The sequence below is a fragment of the Macrobrachium rosenbergii genome, chromosome 3, assembly GCF_040412425.1.
Source record: "Macrobrachium rosenbergii isolate ZJJX-2024 chromosome 3, ASM4041242v1, whole genome shotgun sequence".
In the NCBI taxonomy this organism is placed as follows: Eukaryota; Metazoa; Arthropoda; class Malacostraca; order Decapoda; family Palaemonidae; genus Macrobrachium; species Macrobrachium rosenbergii.
Window position 1 is genome coordinate 89820694 of NC_089743.1, and position 14277 is coordinate 89834970.

General features: G+C 35.5%; 1 protein-coding gene across 7 annotated transcripts in view; it reads left to right on the forward strand.

Moving 5' to 3' along the window:
• Positions 1-14277, forward strand: part of Sarm (sterile alpha and armadillo motif) — a 727304-nt gene that overhangs the window by 589515 nt on the left and 123512 nt on the right. For 3 of the 7 annotated variants that reach the window (XM_067085040.1, XM_067085037.1, XM_067085035.1), the window contains one exon: positions 12955-13104. The exons of the other annotated variants lie outside the window; for them this stretch is intronic. In XM_067085040.1, the coding sequence (XP_066941141.1) occupies positions 12955-13104 (150 nt within the window). The remainder of the gene's footprint in view (positions 1-12954; positions 13105-14277) is intronic. 7 annotated transcript variants of the gene reach the window in all.

The following is a 14277-nucleotide window of genomic DNA, read 5'->3' on the forward strand; positions in this document are numbered from 1 at the left end:
TATATATGTATATGTGTGTGTATGTATGTATGTATATGTACATTATGTGTGTTTTGTGTGCGTTTTTGTGTGTGTGTAGAATGTGTGTAACATCTGCCGTATTTGAACCATCAATATTATTTTATCTGTTTTTTGTGCCTATTTTTATAAATAACTCGAAGCAGAATTATACCACGCATCATGTAATTATCTCCAGCAAAGAGAGAGAGAGAGAGAGAGAGAGAGAGAGAGAGAGAGAGAGAGAGGGAGAGAGAGAGAGAGAACCCACTCTGTGCTATTTTCGTTGCTGTTATTGATGTTTACATGTTTGTTATTCGCCTGAGTCACACGGTTGCGAGAAAGCCGACTTGACTTAATCTCTGCCATCCTGATACCCGCCCACGCCACCGTCGGCGTGGTTATTCTTACGGTATAGGAAGTAGGCGGGTGCCCTTGATGATGGGCGTCAGAGAGAAAGGGCAGAGAGATAATGGCGTTGCGGAGTTTTTGTTTTTCTATTTTTTTATCTGTCCCTTTTCTTTGAAGAGTTGGGGGGAGGATGCGCTAGGTGCCGTCAGGCTGTTCTCGTGTTGGTGACTTCGAATTTTGTTTTTTTTTTTGTGAGTGTGTATACGCACACGTTTACGCACACATACTGTATATACACACACACATTTATATATATGTGTGTGTGTATGTGTGCGTATACACACTCACACAAGGAAAATATATACTTTATATATATATACAGTATATATATATATACTGCAAAATATATACTATATATATATACATATATATATATATATATATATATATGTGTGTGTGTGTGTGTGTGTGTGTGTGTGTGTGTGTGTGTGTGTGTACAATATATTGGCTATAACTGTTGAGGACATTGTAAGTGCAATTGATAGCTTGAAGAATGGAAAGACCACACGCATATATGCTTATATATGTATACTTATCTTCCTAACTATCTGCCTATCTATCTATCATCTATATGTGTAAATATATATTATGTATATATATACAGTATATACACAGTATATTGGCTATAATTGTTCAGGACATTGTAAGCGCAGTTGATAGCTTGAAGAATGGAAAGACATTTAATACTGGCTTGATTGCGAGTGAGATGTGACTTTGCGGCGGTGAAAGTGTGATAGCTTGGCATACCAGGACGAAGGACTTTCCCGAAGAACTGGGCGAATGTGATTGAGGAGACTTATATGGGCATGACATAACTAAATATATCAAGGAAGGCACCAGGTAGGATCCTTGATTGCGAAAGGAAGACACTTGACAGGGCGAGAATATTATTGGTTTTTAAAAGGGAGAGTTTGTGGCGCCAATGTTTGTTATCGAATAGTTATTTAAGAATTTTGAAAGTAAGGAGAAAAAATATTTGTCGTACATGAACCTGGAAAAGGCTTATGGCAGAATCGTTATAGAGGCAGTGTGGAGAATTGGAGATTCCGTGGTGTTGGAGATCAGTTGCTAAGAGCAATTAAAAGTTTCATGAGGCGTGTGTTAGAATACATTGGAGTTTATATGCAGGCGAGTGATTGTCTAGGTTTTAATGGGGGTGAGACAAGGATGAGTTACGTCTCTAATGCTATTTACTATCTTTGTTAGAAGTCAGAGGAAAAAAACACTGGATATAGGTGTAATATTGTGTGGAAAAGAAAATTGAGTCGTCTTAGTTTGGGAATGACTGATTGCAGAAAATGCAACACTGATTGGGGATAGTGAGAAGAAATTTCCGCGACTACTGAAAGAGTTGGTTACCTTGCAACGAAGAGAAAGCCATTGACGTCAACGAAAATTAGGTTAATAATGTAAACTGAAACCAAGAAGATGGAAGAGCTAATGTTATTAAGGAAGAGCCGGGAATCGAAAGTAGGATTCATGTAAATGTTCTGCCGAGTTAACGATATCGACAGAATAAGAGAAAGATGTCAGTTAGAATAATTAAACCTTCCTTTACAGCGGGTTACGAGTAAACGATTGAGAGGGAGCTTGGTGTATCTGTGAAAGCCAAGATTGGGAAGCATGATGGGATTGTTGAGGCAACTCTCCTCTATGAAAACGGAGTGTGGTGTAGAATGCAAATGATATGAAAAAAGATAAACTTGCAGAGATGAGATGTTTTCTTGATAGATGTAACGTAAGAATTGAAAGGGTGACAAACGTGGATGTAGGCAGAAGTGGTAAAAAAGCTTAGCATAAATGAGGGATGGATAAGTATTTTGAGATGGTCCGGTCATGTGAGAAGGATGGAGAGTGACAGGTGAAAAAGAGTGTACAATTCGGAAAGACTGAGATAAAAGAGAAGAGGAAGAAAAGACAGGAAAGGGAACTGTGAGGATGAACTTCAATAACGAAGAAAGAAGTCCTTCCAACATAGAGGTGAATGGCACAGTATTTGATGTGCTGTTGATGGCGCATCTTTGCAAGCGTATGATGGTACTGATATTCTGGAAGATGTCTGCACAGAGTTCATACACGATTCAGTAGTTAAAGTATGAACTTCGTTTTCATGTCTTTTCCGGGAGGAGGAGGAGTACTATTAATATATATATACTGTATATATATATATATATATATATATATATATATATATATATTATATATAGTATATTATATACATATATTTATATATATGAACTTTTTATCCATGCAAATTGTTCTTTTTGCATTAGTAGAATTACTAACAGAACACGTGATAATGAGGACTGTTTGTCCAAGAAAGTTTTGTAACTTTTTCTGAATAAATACTCCATTAGATATATCCAGTTTGAATGAGGTCCTATAGTAATACATACATATATATATATATATATATATATATATATATATATATATATACATACATATATATATATATATATATATACATTATATATGTATATATATATATATATATATATATATATATATATATAAATATATATATATATCTGCAGGAATATAACCTATGCTTAGTTCAGTCTATAAGAAATACTCGTATATAAAGGTACTTTAGATAACACCAGTGACAGTTTCAATGCTAATATATAAAAAAGAATATCAACATCATCATTATTATAGTAACCACCAACAACCAAAATAACCACGTGTGCCCTCCGAAATGACGCAACAACGCCCACAACCATTATGGGCTTCGACAGCGAGGCAGTCCCTTGTAGTTGAGATCATGATGAATGGTCACCCATCGGTCGCCGGTTAATTACGGGTGCCCCTTTGATGGCAGGATGACAGGTGGGCGTTGTTTTGACCCTTCTCGCCATCTACTCATTCGTCTCCATCCGTCATGTTCCAAAGGTCTAGTCACCTTCATTTATCTCACCTTTTATTGGTCGCTTTTCGGAACGACTGACGGATGCCTTTCTTGCGCGGATCGGGAGTGTCCAGCTTGAAATTATTATTATTATTATTATTATTATTATTATTATTATTATTATTATTATTATTATTTTGTTGAATAAAATGTCTGCATTTTTGAACTGGTTTTATACTGAGTTTTTCAGTTCTTCTACCTTTTCCCGCACGTCAATATTAGGAAAAGCGAATTGTTAGAAGAATTGGGAAAACTCAGTATGAAATCAAGTCGCAAAATGCAGACATTTTATTCAACAAAACTTGCCTCAAAGAGGGCCTTCTTCCTTTATTTATTATTATTATTATTATTATTATTATTATTATTATTATTATTATTATTATTATTATTGGCATATTATTACATATTATTATTATTATTATTATTATTATTATTATTATATTATTATTATTATTAGAAGTGAGCGTAATTTGTGTAGGACAGGTCAGAAGACCATGAAGTTTTTCTTAATGAGCTCCTAGAATTCATTATTATTATTATTATTATTATTATTATTATTATTATTATTATTATTATTATTATTATTCGTCTGTCGTTCAATCGACTGTTTCCCTTAGGCCATTATGATTTCTAGCCTGTATTATCAGTTTTTTTCATGCATTAATTAGCGTAATATTGCACTGAAGCATTGAATTCCAAAAAACATCATCCCTTGGTTTTTGTCCTTCTAAGGCAAATGAAAAGATCCTTTTCACTATAAAGTGCCTTATCGAAGTGTCTTCCGTGCTTTATAATTGTTTCCGCGGTCTATAAATTCGTAAAATCAACTTCGAGTTTTTTTTTATAGTTTTTTTTCGATTTTTTTTTTTTCAAGCTCGCCGGGATGATAGCTAATGACACCTCCGGGCATCGTCGGCGAAGTCCTTGAATAGCAGGGTAATTTTTTTATCGTTTAAAGGCTCAGTAGTTTTAGAGGCTTAAGAGGTAGACCTTCCGCAGTTAGTGGGTAGTTTCCTTATTGGAATACCCTTCCGAACGAATCCCTGCCATCCATCAGTTTGACTTTGGGTTAGGGGTAAATATTGCTTAACGAAAACTTTAAGATTTTGATTAGAGATTTTTGTAATTCCTAATAACTTTCGATGTTTATAAGACATGGCTCTTATATTGAAAAGGTGCCTTCCCTACTAGGATACATTACCGGTCCAGGGCCTTGCCTGTCAGGTTGACAAGGCTAAGATTATACGGAGTTAACTGTAACTTTTTGCTTAAAGCTTTTCTGAAATCTTAATAGCTTCTGATGCCAGCAAGGAATAGGAACATAGCTTTCTTACTAGAAGACCTTTTAGATCTAACCTTATGCCTTGCAGTTTGACGTTTGGTAGGTCTGAAAGAATGGTTCTTTTTCCGTCTTTATTTCTGTTTAAATTGTTCAAAAATTAATTTACACAATTACCACTGGTCGTAATTCAACCAAATTTAGTATGCCCCCCCTGTGGGAAAGGCAACCGTGCGGTGAGACAATTTCCAAAAGTAGGAATTTTTAAAAGTTTATCTAAAGGGACACATAACAAAGCAATTAGCAAATTTATGCCACTTATGGCAGTATTTATATTCTTTTTTCAATCAATAGATCGTTCTCGTTGCCACTACGTAAACATAGTGCTAATGTAATCAGTGGTTGCTTGATCCCTCTTATCAAAATTGGCCAATCCAGTACCTTGAACAGGTGGCCCTGATTCTAATGCCGTCCCTCCTCCCACGACGGATTGACCTAGTTGCAACTTAGATCTGGGTCAGCACGGTTAATCGCATTTAGTGGTGCTGCCTTAGAATCCTCTTTCATTTGCATAAGTAGCTTGCAGAACAAGTTGCTTTTGATGGTGTCCCTACATATGTGAATTTATCCCCTCAATGGAGGTGTTCTCCTTTGACAACTTTAGTTTAATTTCATTAGGTTTAATCTAATTGCAAGAACTTTTTCTCTATGTCTGCATAAAGAGTTTTATTTTCTTTTGGCACTCATCACGATGCGAGATTCAAGGATTTCTTATAACATTTCTTTTTATAAATTGGGGATCACTCGTCTTTTCGAAAATTAAAGAAAGATGCTCATGCAGTTAGGTGCCATATCTTCTTTTGTTTCATTCTGTCTTAAGTTCAGTCGGAACTTAGTTTAAAGGCTCTTTCTTCGTATTTATTGTGATTTTTTTTTTTTTGTCTGATTAAGTTCGAACTTTGTGTGAAATGCGTAATCCCGGGCCAGCTTTGCTTCAGTTCCATGTAATTATTTGTATGTAGTTGTTTTATCATATATTTTACTGGTGCAAATCGTATTCATCTCTATCATCTAGACTTTACATCCAATTCTCTTATTTTTAATAACATTATCTCCAGTTGACATCCATTTGCATTATGTCTAATTTTACTCATCAATTTATGCCGCTAATTGTAAATATATTTTTATTTTTACATCCACTCTCAATGTTTCTATTCTTACAGCCATTTTTATAACCCTTAACGATAAATTCATATTTTTTTAATTTTTGGCATTTGGAATTTTCATTTTTATTTTCGGAACTCTCATAATTACTTTCGGGAATCTACAATTTTCCTCGCTAGCGCTAAGCGCTCCCCTTGGCCGAACAGCTTGCTCAGGTGATAATTGTTCCTCGCTTCGTGAGTCAAAAGACAATAAAGTCATTTGTGTTTAGCTTTCAGAAGGCCAAATCGCTGTCGGTTATTAGCAACTTCGCTGGCTCTTCGTTACCTCCTGTTCTTTTCGCTTATCGACAGCGGTATCTCGCTGAACGCAGTGTTAACATCGTGCCTGGTAAAGATTATGTGGTCTGTTGTGATTTCGCTGGTATAGGTTTTGCTTTTTATCTCAGGATACCATGTTCTTTGTTGTTTCAGGAATGTAAGGGAGTATTATTAAAAGTCTGAATTCACCACTCACTGCCTTTGCTATGGTCATGACAGGGTTACAAGATGTATGTTTGTGTTCGTTATTAATCAGACCAGAGTTTATTCTTCCTCTTTGTATATATTTACGTAAAACCTCACATATCATGACCAAGTGGTTACTTTATTTTCCTCATCTTAGCCAAAAGAGTATATATATATATATATATATATATATATATATATATATATATATATATATATATATTATTCTTCTTCTTCTTCTTCGTTTTAACGTGCTTTTCCCATTTTTATATGGGGTAAAGCAAGATGCCTTCTTTGAAGGACTTTGATTTGGCGTTGGGGTAGGCCGTAGCCTGATCGGCTGCCCTGCCTGACATCGCTTAGACCCCGGTAACGAATGTGTACATGTATCGATGCATATATATATATATATATATATATATATATATATATATATATATATATATATATATATATATTGTGGAAGCTCAAAACATAGGACATAGTGATCAAGTTTCCATTATATTCTCCTCATCTGCAAAGGAAACAGGATTCGATTCACGGGCGAGGAGATGCGCTGTTTGCAAGTTTCCGTCAAGTCCCAAAACCCTCTTTCGACATGAGGAGTGAACTTTTGTAAGTAGCAGCTGCGAGAAGGGCACCGGGCCAGCAACCTCATCCCAAAATGTTTGTGTGAAACCAACCAACTCCGTTAAGGGTACAAAGGCGAAGGTGTATGGTGTGCGTGTGTGTGTTTGTTTATTGTCTGAGAAAACATTGGTAACGGTGTGGATCGTCTGACAGAAGAGTTTCATCCTTACGAGTGTAGTAAATAAAGCAAGAGGGACTGGTTACGTTTACTCATCTTTGTTGGCATATGTCATTCATTTTTGTTATTTCTCCACTTGGAAACCATGTCCCTTAACCCTTAGGGAGGGTAGGAGGGGGGAAGACGCAAAGAATGAGGGATTGAAGGCATCAGTGATACCCAAAAAACACAAAGCACAGCGTAAGATTTAGGAAAAAATATTCGAGAAAAAACATTTCGTGTCAGAAGCGAGAAATTAACGAATAATTACCGATCATTCTTGTTTTCAATTTATTCATGTCCCAAGCGCCTATATGCACACTCAATAACTTTCTTGACCTCGTAACTTAAGCATGTCATGAACTGGAACCTTTCATAGAAGCTTCAACTGAGATCGCCATTCTCCATGAAAATAATTATTGAGTTGTAACCGCTCATTTTTCTCATCTTGTGAATTCCTCGTATTTATGCAGTTCCTTAATCCTGCAGAGTCGTGCGTATCTGTCAGCAATAATCTCTCATTAGGCGACGAATTTACTGCGCTTCATGATTCCTGTGTTGACGAAGAATTCTGTCATATTATTTTAAAAGTTTTTGTTTGTAAGTTTATGTGGTTTTCTTGATTTTTTTTTTTTTTTTTTTTTTTTTGCTCTTGCACGCACGCTTAAGCTGTTGCGGTATCAAGCAACCGCACCGCAGCTCTTGCGGTAAGGCGAACCGCACACGCGCCTTGTTATAGCATCTGCTTAAGAGAAAATGCAATAATTGCCGAGTTGCCGAAGCGTGTAAAGTTGTAATTAGCGACTGGCTATTATTCGCTTGGTGTTTGTGTTACCACAACTTACTGTTGTTATTTTCACACCTTTTATTATTTATTTCTATAGCTCATTGTGTGATGGAGGTCACACGTTAGCTATATTTTTATTCACTTCCGTATTATTATTATTTTTTTACTTTTATATTGGCCGCCATATGTTCATTTCTTATTATACTTAGAATTTTGTTACCTTGTTTGTAAGCGAATACCGCTCTTAATATCGCGGCCCTGCACACACACATACACACAGATTATATATATATATATATATATATATATATATATATATATATATATATATATATATATATATATATTATATACACGCATACATTTATGTATGTATATACTTTATACTTGTATGTGTGTCTGCGTTTCATTGCTTGTAAATGTGCAAGATGGTATGAATGTGCTGTTATATAGGGCATTTTGTTAATATTTTCCACTTAGGTTTGCATTTCATTGCTGGTAAATATGCATGTAGCTATGAGTATGCGGTTGTATACGATGACATTTTGAGGAAACCCGTTTATCACTGCCATTTTTGTCGCCAGCTTAATAACTGAATGCGACACAATTTCCCTCATTATTGCCCTGTGATTAGAAGCGAAAATCGCGTGCTTGCGTGTGCCTGCATCAGGTTTTTCCCCTTTGGAAGCAAAGCTCATCAAATATGAATCTCGATGGCTATCCTTCACCCGACGTCATAAAGCGCGCAAGCGCACGTCCACCCTTATTTACGACCGAGTCCTCTTTACGAGGGATTTTAATGGAGGGCAGATGTTTGTTTAAGAGATGCTGGAGTCGGAGAAATTAACCCTCGCCCCATCTGTCTCCTCCCCGCTGGTGTTCGATCCCTTATAGACTTCTTAATCCTGGATTCCGGACCATTTTCGTTCGCGCCTTTATCGTCCTCCGCTGCAATCTGGCTCGCGTTTGGTAACTCGGGCCTTTTCCGGAGCGCTCTCGGGGCCTTATCGCGGGCCATCTCGTGTTCAATCGCCTGTTTGCGCTGGGCGATCGCCGTTTGCAGCGCGTGTACTATTAGTTTTCTGCGAGTGCCTCATATCGGTGTGATATTGCTTGCGATCATCGTAAAGCCAAAACGAACGCCGTGGGTCTTGTCTGCATTGTCTTGTCGATTTTTTTTTTTTTGCGCTCCGTTCGAGTCCGAGTTTGTCGGATGAACTTGGTCACTTTTGAATCATTTTCGCTTCGTGTGTGTGTGTGTGTGTGTGTGTGTGTGTGTGTGTGTGTGTGTGTGTGTGTGTGTAACTCCACGCGTCCACTGGCAAAATGTTTTTCCTCTTGAGTACAGGCGCAGCAAACTCGAATTCATTTCTTGTACTTTAGAGTTTCGGGTTTAAAACGGCTGGCCCTTTCTTGCAAATTGTTATTTAGAATTAAGAACATTTTGAACTTATTGAATCTCTCTCTCTCTCTCTCTCTCTCTCTCTCTCTCTCTCTCTGTAGTGCAGGCAATGAGTAAGCCCTAGGTTCTACTGTGTTCGTTTCTTCAGTTTTGTTCAGGTGAAATTATGATAACGTTAGTCAGCCCAATTAATTATTGCCTTTTCACCTCTATTCCATTCTCTCTCTCTCCCCCCCCATATTAGATGACCTGTACACATTTATCAAAGAATCACTGCTTAATTAATCCCAGCTACGCCTATAGATGTTACACACCTTCTATATTTCTAGTCACTAAATTATATAGATATACATATATATACACATATATACACACACACACACACACACACACACACACACACACATATATATATATATATATATATATATATATATATATATATATACATTTATATATACATATATATATGACTGTGAAATATTTTTTGTTAAAACAGAATTCCATCAAATATAAGGAATTTGCCTGAGGAGAGAAACAGTTTGGTTCTGAAATGTAGCCTTATTTTCCACATTTTGGCGTTTTTATGGGCCTTATATTTGATATATATATATATATATATATATATATATATATATATATATATATATATATATATATGTATATATATATATATATATATATATTATATTATATATATATATATATATATATATATATATATATATATATATATATATATATATATATATATATATATATATATATCTCAAGGTTAAGGCGTGTCCTTTTACAAGAGTGACTCCCGGAAAAAACATGTGGTATTTTCCATATTTATTCATTATTTACTCACTCACGAATCAACTTATGCATAAAAGTTAAATGCTGTTATCAGCTTCGTACACCTGCACAGGAGGCTCATCAGCAGCACGTTGAACTCGTTACAGACTCTGTACCACATACAATTCTTTCTTGCTTTCAAACCCTGACCAGCCATTTCACGTGTAGATACTAAATTTTTTACTAAATTTTTTTCCTATTTTTCTACATATTTCTCACCCCTTTAACTCTTATGCCACATATGCTAGGCAAACATCGTTTCTCAAAGGCTTCAAACTTATTTTTTCTTTCGCAATCAGCATTCTCAGTTAGCCCCTATAAATGAGAGTTGGCTCAAAAATCTTCATACACTCCATCCCTTTGCTTCCACAGACACTCCAAGTCGTTTTCGAATCTTCTGCATACACCTTGCTGCCCTCCCCTAATTCACTTATACATTGAATGGAAGCTAAATGAGTAACAGCAAAATTTTGTATAAGGGAAACTTACTTGATAATGCAAGAGTCTCTCTCTCTCTCTCTCTCTCTCTCTCTCTCTCTGTAAAATATCTAGTTTCCTCAAAGTACAGCTTGCCTAAGATCTCGGCTCAATTTCACGTAGAAATGTAGACTTTGTTCAGGAGATTCTTCCTCGTTTGTTTGATGGATGGTTTATCATGAATGAAATAAATTAAGATGTCAATTTACTTTTGTTTGTATCTAATTATTATATTTTTGTAGGCTACCAAGTAAATTTGCGTAAGTTTGAATTCTAAAGACTTGTTCCGTTTACCTGTTTTCGTTGACAATCAAATGTGTTATTAGCAATTCTGATTGAGGGACGCCATTTTATAGATATTTTTAAAATGGATTTGAGGGTAATTTTAATAATTTAGTTACTGTTTCTTTTTTATATTATTATAATCTTAGCAATGATTTTTTAGTTGCTACGTCGGCCTATATTATTAGTGTGCTTTCTCGTCACTGTAACTGTGGTAACGAATTGTTTATTGCATTAAAATTTCCTTATTTGTTTAATTTTTTGTTATTTCTGATTGTTGTAAACATGCTAATGAATTAGATGTTGTTATCTCAAAATTGATTATTATTATGATTAGTGTTTGTCTTTCTTATCTTGACCATTCAGTGAATTTTTTAGTATACTGAAATTATCGTTATTATTTTAATTATTGGTGAGTTCTCATTATTATTGTTTCGAGTCGGAAATTTATTGATTTACTTGAAATTTTCCATTATTCTGCTGCTGTTATTCCAAATATAGGGTCATCGCCATTGGTGTAATCATCATGAAGATTTTTGTTGACGCTTCTTTCTTATTACTCTCTGGTAATGAATAGCAGGTCACCTTGAAATTTCCATCACTCTTACCTGTCCTTACCACCACAGTCCCTTCTCATTACCATCGCTGATGTAATCACCACAAAGTACTCGGTGGGTCTGCGTGTATCATACCAATAAATTTACTTTCCTTTTAAAAGGCGTACCTTTAGCTGCCACGCCCACTGCACGTGATCTAGTATTTTGATGGTTCCGGACAGGTTACTCTCGCCTGGGTGATTAGTAGGCCTAAGTTTGGAAACAGGTGGTCACTGGTTCTCTCGGAGGTCATGACCTCTGTTGCGCCTTGAAATAAGATCTCTGTAACTTGACTTTTTGTGGGTTTCAAAAACTGAGTTAATGCTTTTTCGGTCTCTCTCTAATGCAGGGTTCTCTGACTCTTGAATCTATCTGCAATGCAGGGTTCCTGACGTTGAATATGTAATGTAAATGGCTCTCTCTCTCTTTCTAATGCAGGGTTCCTGACGTTTGAAATACATTCATGTAAATGGTTCTCTTCTCTCTCTCTCTCTCTCTCTCTCTCTCTCTCTCTCTCTCTCTCTCCTCCTATACAGGATTCCTGACGTGTTGAACACATTCGTAATTTATGGTAAATGGTTTTCCTAATCTCTCTCTCTCTTTCTCTCTCTCTCTGATACAGTCTGGAAGGGTATTTTAACTAGTGGGGAGACCCCATACTTCCTTTATAGCAAGAAGATCTTGATTTCATAAATATCTAATGTCCCACTACATTTGCCTTTCATTAACAATGATAATAAGATTCAGTACAAAATACGTGATTCAGATAGAGGAATTCATAGGACACAAGTACCAGTATTTATTGTAATCATTTTAGATGTTGTGTACCTAAGATGGTATCAGAGGGTTTAGCCAACGTTATTGAATACTAAGCACGCAGTGTCGGTAAATAAAGAAGACTGTGCTAATATATCTGAATGGATGTTGCAAACAGTTGGTGTTAGTTATGTTACTTCTGTGTTTGTGATTTTTACTTGATGAACTTCTAACGGGATAGAAGTAAGTTTATTAAAAATTACTTATATATATATATATATATATATATATATATATATATATATATATATATATATATATATATATATATATATAGTGTGTGTGAGAAGTATATATATATATATATATATATATATATATATATATATATATATATATATATATATATATATATATATATAAAAACACCCACATGTATATGTATATATATATATATTTGTGTGTGTTTATTATCACTCTTGATATGTGAAGTGATTCATCAGACATCACAAGAAAGTAATGGAAAACGCTTATAAATCCTGACCGGTGTTGGCTATCTCACTAAGCCATCTTCAGGGGGCTTACAACCTTTTTTTTTTTTATTCCTTCCATAAATATAAAGTATTTATTGCTTTGTGGCCATCATATTATTTCACCATTTTTGTGTTTTGCTTTAGATAGTAAAACATTATAATAATGGAGCCATTCAATCAGGTAACCCTTTTTTTACTCACCTGCGCCATTTGTCTCTTCCCGCAGGTACGTACAGCCGATGACGATCGTTGCGATGCCTCCTCATCCTCGCCAACGAATGCCTGTAGCAGTCCCTCCGCCTTCTTGTCCTCAACCAACAACAACAACACATCCTCCTCCTCCAACTCTCCTCCCTCAGGTCTATCGTCACCCCAGGTACTGATACAGAGGATCAAGTTTTAGATTTTTTTTTTTTTTTTTCCTCGATGCCTTTCGCTGTGACATCTTGTCGGCGCGGTGGGTCTTGCTTTTCGGCGTCTGGTAGATTTTATGTTAATTTCTAATTGATTTGCTCTTGAATATTGGCTACAGAATAATTGACGTGCTTATTCTGCGTATTTAATCATTTTTGAATTGTAATGTTCAGTCATCTCTTAAGTTACTTTCGAAATCTAATTACCAGTTACACTGCGATTTATTTTTTTATATCGGTCGTAATTTAATCATTAATTTTTTTACGCCGTGGAGCAGATTCTTTCTAACGTCAGACTGCGATTAAATTCATTTATTTTCTTCGAAATATTAATAGATTTGCTATAGGTATCCGGTGTTCAGTGCGTTAGTTTAAATTTGTCCGTTTATAAAGTAAAGTAATATCTAATTTTTTAGTAATGTTTTTTTAATTATTTTTATTTCCTGAAAGTCACTCTGGTCAAATAGCATCCACCAAAAGTATTATTCTCATTGACAGATTCTATTCCAGTCGAAATGTAGTTAGGGTATGCATATGCTTGAAATTTGAATTTTTTTTTAACGAGATTAAGCAGTATAATTGGTCTACTACGTTTATATTCGCTGTGTGTATTTTAGTAGCCTATGAACGTAAAGTTACACTGGCGACTCCTCACGATGTAATGGCGACAGGCACAGGAAATTTCACTTTAATGGCGCTGGGACTTGCCGGGAAAATGAAATCATGCATGTCTGAGAATGAAGAAGAAATGCATGTACTGTCCGATGATTTGATTGGAGTTGTCTTACAAAAACCTTCCGGGAATTTCAATGCCGTGAAACTGAAACGGAACGTCACCGCAAACCTTATGTTAACTAAATTTTTATGAGTGAGTTTTTAAAGAAAAACTAGTTTTGTTTCTCAACATTTCCTTCTTCTTTAATGACGAGATACGAGGGAATTGGTGGTAGTTTCTTCCAGAGGGTAGACTTTTCCAGTGTCCCATTAACGTTTTTATCTCATCCTATTGGAACTTTTGCAGCATGTTGTATGATAGTTGTTAGTGTTGAAAAGTTATGAAAAAAAATATTTCCTGTTTTTCTCTCCCCCTGGTCTTTTCGTGGAATCTGTGCTTTGTTATATGTATATATATATAT